Raw genomic sequence first — 10,336 nt, 5'->3', positions numbered from 1 at the left:
TTTTTCCCAATAAATCTTTATTTTCCAGTTTTAAATAGCCGAAAAGAAAAAATAAACACAGGTGAATAAAACAATACTGTGTTCACCTATACAGCTACATGTGCATATCAGTTATGGTTCCTGCTGAAGCTTTAAACCAAATCTGAAGACCACCTAAAAGAGGGAAATTGTATAGTTTTTTATATGTAATTCACTATCCTGAGAAATTCAGTATGAACTTTAAGTAAATTAAACAATCAATATTGCTGATGAAAAAATACACACAGAGACCCATGCACTCTAAAAATCATATAAAAACTACTCTCAGCTGAAACAAAAAATAGAAATAATAATAAAACACGGCAGCCTTTTTGCTCTACAGTACACTTCTGGGGGTGAAAAGCATTTTGAAATTTGAATGATACTGCAACAACAGCTTTTGACAAACACATTTCTTACATATGCTTTTTTTGCCAATCAAACCTAATAATTTCATCACATAAATAAATCTCAAGCAAAGGTTTTGCAGCCATAATGTCTAAACAAAGTAAAGAGACTACATAACAAAGCCTGCAAGAGAGCAAAGACAGGAATACAACAGACAGTCAGAAAATGTTTTGGGCTTTCTTTTACACTGCTTTACGTCTTTGGCTCCCTCGGGCCTCTTAGAGAGAAAACCTGAAGAGAAATACAATTCAGATCAGTAATTAGTTCTGCCCCCCCCCCCTGAAAAACGTCCCTTAACGACTTTTACATCTGAGCTACTTCAAATAACATAACCCCACACTCAAAATGACACAGAAACACATCCAACAGTAACCAGGAGAAACACAGCAAAATATCAATTTCTTGTTACCGAAACGGTTCACATCAGGATTTGACCAACTGACGCCAGCCGGTCCTCCAGATACAGAGTTCTGTGGGACCTCAGTCAACTCGACTATTTCTTTTCACCAAGCTGATAACGGATAGTGACGTAGGTAAACAACCCGTAGGTAAACAACCCATAGGTAAAAGGGACAAAAAGCTTCTGATGATGTTCTGGCATGCTCAAGAAACATCGCTCTGTGACATCCCCTCGGATTGAAGCGCAACAAGATTGGGAAACTCAGAAATATCTTTTTTTAATGAATTTGCAGTAGATCATTCGGTACAAAAATGCTGCTTGAAGTCCTCAATCTTCTGTCAGTCACTGAGACCAACTACTGCTGAGCAACAATCACTTACAATTAGGGAAATAAAGATATACGAGAGAAGTGACAGGCTGAGCAAAGTTTGGAAGTGTTTGCAGTTGCACCAGTGCAAATGTTGCTATTGTTAAAAGTGGTATTAACCCCACAATACTTTATATTATACATGGGACTGAACAACTCAATAGGATTAAGTGATATTCTCTCAAAATAAGGTTTTAGGTGATAATGGAAATTCATAATATCTGAAGAACTTGGTGACTTTTGTGCTGGTGCAAATTCTACCAGATCTGACCCTTCCACAACGGTGCAACGCCTCAGAAAATAATTCAAAGGCTCAGGAAAAACTGCTCTTTTCATTGGTTTAGAAGTGGGAAGCTTCAAATCTTTCTCGGTTGAATGTGGGCCGAGAATTTCTGGCAACCCTGACAGAAAAAACGGGTAGCGTATCGCAGCTAAATTGAGGATGCGGCCCAAAAAGCACGTCACGACTCCTCGTTTCCCGAGTCATCTTCGTCGTAACAGCAGTCTCCGTCCTCGCCCTCCACATCGTCGTCGTCATAGTAATAGTCATAGAAGAGGTCAGAGCCTTCGTCGGGGGCCGGGACGCGTGTGCGGACGCAGTACTCGGCCAGCGTGGTGGGCACCTTCACACCGTCACGCTCTGCTTCTGCCTTGGTGGCCAATACCTGTTTCCTGAGCGGGAAGTAAAATAATAAATACTGTAAAGATGATTGACACTTGAAGAGAAGGAAGGAATTTAGTCAGCTCTTGTGATAAAAGCGCTGTGAATGACGCCAATAAAGTACGTCTGTTTACCTGATGATCTCTTGATATTCTCTGTCCTTGCCCTTGCTGTCTCTCCATTTGCGGTACATGACGGAGGCGTCCACGTTAGCGGGAGAGAAGGTGTTGGGTTCATTCAGCAGCGAGATCACACTCAGCAAAATTGTCCTGGAAGTGAACACAAATGTGAGTAAAAAAAATACATCATCCAGAAATTAATGATGTAGTAATTTGAACCAATATTATAGCATTATGTATAAAGGATTGACCTTTTTTCTGACTGAGTAAGAATTTTAGGGGTTCCATTATTTTTACATTGTTTACTTTTAGGCAGTGAAGGTGAAATTCCTGATAGAGGCTTTTTATAATTGTTTTGCCCCATTCATTATTTGGAAGAACAGTGCGCGGACACAAATACACCATAAAGCACTTATGGAGTTGTAATGCCTCCACATTGTGTAAGTCCACTTATATTTCACAAAAAAAGAACATGACATAACATAGGCACCTAACGTATGGACTGACCAAAAACAGATCACATTACAAGATGTTTAATACCACCATATGTATTCAACGTCGGAAGAGACTCCACTGAAGACAAATGTCATGTGCTAAGGGTATGAGTCAGGTCAATCAGTGAAGTGGTTGAGAGAAGACAAGGAAGGGAGGATCCCAGAAAGGAGAGACATTTGAAAAGAGGTAATGGGGGAGGTACTAACCGGACATTCTGGGTGGGATTCCACCTCTCTGAAGGCAACTCTCCGCTCTGCGGGTCGTCCACTGGAGGGTGCAATATAGAAATACACACATCTCCATTCTAAAATCAGAGGAAATAAACTCATTTTATTATAAGATGCATCATTCGTCAACAGAGAGATGTTAAATATAGGGATCAAGTACATGAAATGGCTTCACATTTGATTGTAAAACAGAATAAGGGTATGTGATAAGTCACCTCATAGATGTTGGGGTGCCACATCTTGGTGAGGAAGCGGAAGGCAGGTGGAGAGTACGGGTAGTCGATGGGAAACTTGATCCGAGCCTGAGAGGGATACACAGCAGGTCATTTACATGTAACAATGCACAGTATCACTACAATATAATGCAAGACATGTGTATATCTGTTGGTAAATCATAGATGTTTCAGGTGCTAAATTCAAAACAAAAACATTTATTATTAAAAAGGTTTTATTGCTGTTGTTGGTAAATCATTAAAAAAGGTTTCAACTGCTGTAGGTCTTCCTTGGGGCTAAAAACTGAAATAATGGCAGTTGTCAATATATGTTTTTTTCTTCTTTTTAAGAGTTCCTTCCGCATTTTAACTTGGAGCTGCTGTCATGGATGTGGGGAAGTTATAATTTGTTTGTCGATTTATCTATAAAGTTGTATTATTTTAACAATTCCTACTGTAAGTGTTTTTGTATGTGCTATATGTAAATGTTTTAATGACCTGTTAATTCCACAAAGACAATGTTCCACGTTGGTGGACAATTCTTACCTTAAAATACCCCCCTTCATAATGAGTGTTTGGGGGTCCGAAAATGGCCACTTCCCAGTTGTACATATCAGCCTCGTCCACCAGTGTGATTTTGAATCCCTCCACAGGCTCCTCCTGAAGGCTCTTCATCTCCAACATGAGTGCTTTCTGTGAACTAGCTACATGACAGTGGTCGTGTTGTGCCATACCGGAATAGATAGCTGGCCTGTGGTCAAATCTGAAGTCAACAGCTGACTGCTGTGTTTACACGAACACGGCTGAGTTGGCCAACAACCCACTGACAATGAAAAAAACAAAACACTAGGTTGTTTTCGATGTTCGCAGACAATGAAACAGGCCAAAGCAGACGGGTTGCGCTGTCAAACAAAGGTTGCGTTTATATTTCCTCAAATCAGATGAATTATTCACCAATGTCATTACCCTGGATTTGGTGAAATGACCAAACCATTGTGGCTGAGCAGCGCCTCTTTAGTTGATCTACCTGGAAGCGCAGCCACGGATATAAGCCGTAAATCTACTGGTAGCTGCTGGCTAATGTAAACCAGCTAACAAGCTGTACCTTACGGAGCAGCTGAAGACGAGTTTACCGAGTGTGCGAGTAGGTAACACTCGTCACTAGAGCGAGATTAAAAAAGAAAACAAAATTATTGCTCTGAAATGCGTGGAAACAAAGATGTTACTGGCATCAGTAAGAAATGCAGTTAATATCGCCCCAACAGACAGCTGGGTAAAGAAGAATGTTTCTGAAAGGAGTCTCCTCTCCCCTTCACACAGGCAATGGCGCTCTGTGTTGTCTGGGATTTGTAGTCCACGAACCATCTGTAAACATTACTTCTAACCGTTAAAGCAAACAATAAGACACACAAGGACGTGGTCAAATACTTGTTTTTATGAATACAAAATGAACCAGGGGTGATTGGATGAGCAATGGCAGTTTTATTTTAAATTATTAATTTAAGAGTGAATTAAGACAACTACATTTGACAGTTGACTGACGTCACGAAAACGCGAATGTTGTTTGTTTCTGAAAAGCAGCTTTGACCTAATTTTAATGTCACTGTATTTTAACAATTTATTACATGTAAATTATGTTAAATATATTTAAGATGTCCCATGTAACATAAAACTTCAATTAGATCATTTGTATTAATTCATATTTTATTTTCTCAAGCTATGCTCATGACGTCTAGAATGTGCGCCATTATTTTTTAGAAAGACCCCTTTAGTTGGCTACCTACTGCCGGATCAAATCATTTTAAAACCAAACAATTTACCGCAATTGTATGATGACTGTAAGTGAGAGAATCAGACACATATGTCCATGTAGTTAATTAAATGTTTAAAAAACACTCTATACTACCCCGCTGTGAGGAGAGCAAACGGTTTTCTTTGTTACCTCTTATTTATGCGACAGAGCGCACTCCAGACCCCGCATAGACGGAAAGTTCGTGATGGGTTCGAAATCACGACGTCGGTCCCGATCGAGCTCCAAAAGCCCAAGCAGAGACCGACGAAATAGATCCAGAGTGAGCCGGTCCCACACACCGGAGGGAAGGAGAGGCCGCAGTCGGTCTGTGGAAACAAAAAGAGCCGCGCGAGGACGGGGCCGCTCGGGCAGCAGGAACTCCAGCGATGGCTCTCTAGGTCGGCGTCGGCCTCAAAACAGGGACCGTCTAGGTGGCTCCAGGAGCAGCTCAGAGGGCGAGAGGAGGAGAGGACCAGCAAACAAGACCAGGAGCAAGTCGAGAGGTCGATCATCAAGGTAACCAACGTTAATGTTATCATCGAGCCGTAACACTTGTTGAACGCTAAACAGACATACAAACCAGCCAACACTAGACAACACTTTGTGACGACATTACCTCATACAAAAGTGAGTTGAATTAGTACTGCCCGTGTTAATCCAATAAGTATTTGTTTAAATGGCAAATAAATTGACCTGAGCCAATCTATGTACGCATGACATTTATTGCACGCCTGTTCGTCCTCTGTGGCTCAGGGGTTTCATTTATTTCCCTCCAGTTAAATGTGATTTGTTTTTTTGGGGGGGTGGAAGTTTTTCAGTGTGGCCTGCAAGGGTCTAATGATAGAGGATGTAATATGCCCCTGAGACAAATGTGTAAATTGGGCTGTAAAAAAAACATTTGATTTGATGTTTCCCACTGTGTTATTGGTACTTTAAAAGTTATGCAAATCAACAGGCGTATTTTTATTACACTCTGACATGTATACAGATATCATTGTGCAATTAACTTGCAATTGCATCTGGATCTAGGTTTTAAAAGTGTTTAGAGAAAAAACAACACTAATTCACAAGTCTGCCGTTTCATTTCAACCCACTCACATTCGCAAGAGTAAAAAAAACACATGTAATCCTTCTCTCCAACACATTATGGATCGTCCACTAGCAAAAATGTACTCAATCCCTTTTTCTTTCTCAGTTCTGATTCAGGCAATTCCAAAGTGAGGAAGCAGGAAAAAGAAATGGAGAATCGCAGAGGAACATCCCGAGAAAAAAGGAGGGAAAGGTCCCAGTCCAGCTCTGACTCCCATGAGGAAAGCAGCGACAGAGAAAGGAGAAGACAGAGTAGTCCAGAGAGAGGGAGTCCAGCCAGAGACAGAAGAATGAAAGCGCCGGACAGAGACAGGGAAAGAAAAGGAGACAAACACAAAAGCCTAGAGCGCAAGAAGAAGAGTGAAGACAGGGAGCCAGGGAAGAGTAAGAGTAGCAAGGGTAAAAGAGAAAAAGGGAGGCAGCGCTCCAGTTCACCTGACTCGTCTGATAGCTCAGGGTCTGATCGTGGAGGCCGTGTAGTCAGAGAAAAGGAAGATAAGAAAAAACAGACAGAGATGATGAAGGCTCTGGAGACACCAGAGGAGAAGAGAGCCAGGAGACTGTTGAAGAAGGAAGCAAAGGAGAAGAAAAGGAGAGAAAAGATGGGCTGGAGTGAAGAGTACATGGGCTACACCAACGCAGACAATCCCTTTGGGGACAACAACCTATTGGGCACATTCAAATGGCAGAAGGTGAGTTAGAGAGAAGATTTTAACGGCATGGAAGGAGATTTCAAATGTAGCTTCCAGTCCACCTTGCTCTGAGTAATGTAACTCATGTGTTGTGTTTCTTTCAGGCATTGGATAAGAAAGGCATTGGCCACCTGGGAGATAAAGACCTTAAAGACAGAAACAAATGTATTCAGGAGGAGAATCGCAGAGAGCTGCAAAAGGTATGAGCTGTGGAGTATTTATTTGATGGCACTATATTGTTGTGTTGAATATCAGCCATTTTCTTATTTATACAAACTTTGTGTATACAGGTAAAGCAGCTGCGTCTGGAGCGGGAGCGAGAAAAGGCCATGAGAGAGACGGAGCTGGAGATGCTGCAGAGAGAGAAGGAGGCCGAGCATTTCAAAACCTGGGCCGAGCAGGAGGACAACTTCCATCTGCACCAGGCCAAACTGAGGTCAGTGTGCGCTCAATATACCGTATATCCCTTTTTGATAGTATTAGTGCAGGGTGTTTTCGTCATGGTTCTGTTTATTAATAGGAAAATTATATTCACTGTCCAGGTCCAAGATCAGAATCCGAGATGGTCGAGCCAAGCCTATCGACCTTTTGGCGAAGTACATCAGTGCAGAAGATGACGATCTCGCGGTTGAGATGCACGAGCCCTACACCTTTCTCAACGGGCTCACGGTCACAGACATGGATGACCTGCTGGAGGACATTAAGGTGAGTGGTTATGGGTCTATTCCAGTGAAAAAGTATCATCATCAATCATATTGATAATGAATATTTGGGGGTTTGAAAGGACAAAACAAGATGTTTAAAGATGTCAGATTCATCATAGTATCCCTGAGTTATATATTTCCTTGCTGTCTTTTTACTTTATCTGCCACTGAGGGGTGCCAAAACATTTTAGTCATCCAATCTGACTTTTACAGTTGAATGTAACTTTTAACTAAGTGGAAAATGATTTGTCAATACAAAATGTGTCGCAATACAGACTGAGCATGATGAGTTTAAACAATAAACCCCCCCCCAAAGGGTAAATGGAATGTTTTAGCTCACGCAGATGACTCTAAAAATGGCTCGCGTAACAGGCCATGTTTTAATAGAAGCTTCAACTTTAAAATAGCTCCATCTTTGTAATAACTGAGTGTTTTTGTGCTGGCAGGTGTACATGGAGTTGGAGCAAGGGAAGAACGTGGACTTCTGGAGAGACATGACGACTATCACTGAGGACGAGATCAGCAAACTGAGAAAACTGGAGGCCTCTGGGAAAGGACCAGGTACAGAATAATCCCTGCTTTACTGTGACATGTAAAGTTTCTCCGTTTCCAGCAGTGTTTTTATGACTAAATCATGGGTCGGCAACCTTTTTGATATGAAAGCCCATTCCCAAAACGCCCCCTACACCCTACCCCTCCGTTTGCGCGTCCACGCGGAGGGTCCGCCATATTGAGGACTGTTCCAAAGCAACGAGTGTGGAGCGGGAGTGGGCTATCAAGCCCTCAAACAGCGAGTCTGCAGCGGTGCTGACTTGAGACCGGTCTCTACCTGACCAGAGTCACGCTGTGTGTGTCCGTCAGGAAACACGCTGTTTACAAGTAGTTCCAGCAAACATCCACTGATAAACTGCGATGTTAACGACCTCATGATAACCTCATATGTTTTTAACTTAGGATCATACCTGTGTTTAGTCTAGAAAAAGGTAAATGTGTGCATTTTATTATAAAGTTGTGTATAGCTATTTACAGACTATTGCAAAAACTAAGAAGCTTATAAACATCAGGTTTAAAACTAAAAGAGCTTTGAAACACAATGAAAGAGTTTTATTTGAGTTATTCATTTAAACTTTTTGTCTAAGAGATGCTGATTTGAAACCGTTGTTACATACAGTTACGGCATTTCCTGTTTCTGCCGGAGAGAGGGGAGGCCGTCCCAAAGCTTGCCGCTGTATTTACTCGCTCCCAGCGTCCTCCATCTGACAGGAGGGAGCCTCGTTGAGCTGCGAGTGTGGCTACAGAAGGAGTTCACTCCGTCACCGATGGGTAGGGTCGAGGGAGTGGTTAAAAATATATATATATCTGATTGTTTGCTCGACGCTCGTTAACTGTCAACGGGGGGAAGCTTTGGACCTCTGTCGCCTGTCAGCGCAACTTACATGATGCCGTTCAAACACATTTAAATAAATAAATAAAGGGCGGTGCCGGCCGTCAGCGAAACCGAGCCTGGTCGTCAACGGCCCGCTGGCGACCGGACGTAGTGTGATTCTCCAGAACACAGAGTTGGCCAGTCTGCCCCTGTGTAGCATATTATTGTCGATGACAGACGAGCAGATCTCCACTGGGTTTTCAACTAAAGACACAGCCACGCAAAACAGCTCCTTATGGGTACTGCAATGTGTGAAGTGCGCTACACCCCTGATCGTTTCACCATGAATGCAAGCAGCAGAAAGTCGACTGGAGTTAAAGAGAGCTGGGCTAGAAGTTATCCTTCTGCGCTGCGTTGCATGCATGGCTTCCTTCTGCAGGGGGAGACGCACTCTGCCGGCGGTCTCGTTGGATTCGAAAATACAATAAAAATATTTTTGCACACTTATTCCTAGTGTGCCACTGGTTACGGTCCCGCGTGCCACTAAATAATTCAACTCATAGCTGTCTCTGATTTGTATGTACTAGAAGCCCAACAACATTTATTGTATCTTCAATGCAATGTTTTGTTATTTTCAGGTGATCGTCGTGAAGGCATCAACACAGCTGTGACCATTGATGTCCAGACGGTGTTCAAAGGAAAGACCTACAGCCAGCTGCAGGCGCTGCACCTGAACATCGAGACCAAGATTCGGGCAGGAGGGTCAAATCTTGATATCGGTTACTGGGAGAGTCTGCTGCAGCAAGTCAGAGTCTATCTGGCCAGAGCAAGGTACACATCTCTGCTGTTGTACTTGCATTATAAATTCTAAGGACAGCTCATTATCGGAATAAACAGTGGAGAAATTGAAAATGTAAATATTCAATTGTGTGTCATAGATTGAGAGAGCGACATCAGGATGTTCTGCGCCAGAAGCTGTTCAAGCTGAAACAGGAACAGGGGGTGGAAAGTGAACCTTTGTTCCCCATCATCAAAGAGGAGGCGAGGAGCGGTGATGAGTAAGTTATATTGAAACAACACATGATACACATCCTGATTCCCTGGGGACATGGCGGCTTAGGTAACCTGGGCTTTAACTTTTACTTCTGTTAATTCTCGCTTCTGTGTTTAAAAAAAAAAAAAAAAAAGGGACCCTTCATCCTCCACCAAAAATAACAAAAGAGACACCGAAGGGGATGACGAGGAGGCAGGTCCATCAACATCCGGTGCGGGCAAACCAAATGAGGAAGGAGGAGATGAGGGCGACAAGAAAGACGAAGAGAAGGAGGGCGAGGTAGTGGAGGCCGTGCTGACGGAGGAGGATTTGATCCAGCAGAGCCAGTCGGAGTACGACTCGGGCCGCTACAGTCCCACGCTGCTCACGTCCTCCGAGCTGCCGCTGGACTCGCACACCACCACAGCAGAAGAGGACACAGCCAGGCTGGAGCTAGCACGCCAACAACAGCTACAAGTCACAGGTATGAGATTATTAACACACAGGGCACTAATGCCTGCAGAAGATGTAGCAGCACCTACCATTTTTGCTGCACAAAATACGTTATATGCAGAGGTGGGAAGTAGTGGAGTACAAATACTTCGTTACTGTACTCAAGTACATTTTTCTGGTATCGGTACTTTACTCCACTACTTATTTTTCTGACGACTTGTTACTTTTACTTCTCACATGTTTAACACAAATACCTGTACTTTCTACCTCTTACAATTTCCAAACAGGCTCATTACTTTA

General features: G+C 42.8%; 2 protein-coding genes across 2 annotated transcripts in view; one reads left to right on the top strand and one right to left on the bottom strand.

Moving 5' to 3' along the window:
• Positions 1-4,222, bottom strand: cdc34b (cell division cycle 34 homolog (S. cerevisiae) b). Its single transcript, XM_010792956.1, has 5 exons — positions 3,454-4,222; positions 2,911-2,997; positions 2,675-2,772; positions 1,989-2,123; positions 1-1,865 (listed from the first exon to the last, which is right to left on the bottom strand). Exons 1-5 carry the CDS (start codon positions 3,637-3,639, stop codon positions 1,655-1,657), a joined length of 717 nt encoding a protein of 238 aa, XP_010791258.1. The 5' UTR covers positions 3,640-4,222; the 3' UTR covers positions 1-1,654.
• A 639-nt stretch (positions 4,223-4,861) lies between these two features.
• Positions 4,862-10,336, top strand: part of cactin — a 6,379-nt gene continuing 904 nt past the window's right edge. Inside the window, exons 1-9 of the mRNA XM_010792955.1 lie at positions 4,862-5,215; positions 5,895-6,480; positions 6,585-6,680; positions 6,771-6,916; positions 7,023-7,185; positions 7,631-7,745; positions 9,189-9,381; positions 9,489-9,608; positions 9,739-10,067. Coding sequence (XP_010791257.1) covers positions 4,905-5,215; positions 5,895-6,480; positions 6,585-6,680; positions 6,771-6,916; positions 7,023-7,185; positions 7,631-7,745; positions 9,189-9,381; positions 9,489-9,608; positions 9,739-10,067 — 2,059 coding nt within the window. The 5' untranslated portion in view covers positions 4,862-4,904. The remainder of the gene's footprint in view (positions 5,216-5,894; positions 6,481-6,584; positions 6,681-6,770; positions 6,917-7,022; positions 7,186-7,630; positions 7,746-9,188; positions 9,382-9,488; positions 9,609-9,738; positions 10,068-10,336) is intronic.

This window comes from Notothenia coriiceps, unplaced genomic scaffold, assembly GCF_000735185.1.
Source record: "Notothenia coriiceps isolate Sejong01 unplaced genomic scaffold, NC01 NC01_scaffold00036833, whole genome shotgun sequence".
NCBI classification, from domain to species: Eukaryota; Metazoa; Chordata; class Actinopteri; order Perciformes; family Nototheniidae; genus Notothenia; species Notothenia coriiceps.
This window is presented reverse-complemented; position numbering and strand designations above follow the sequence as displayed.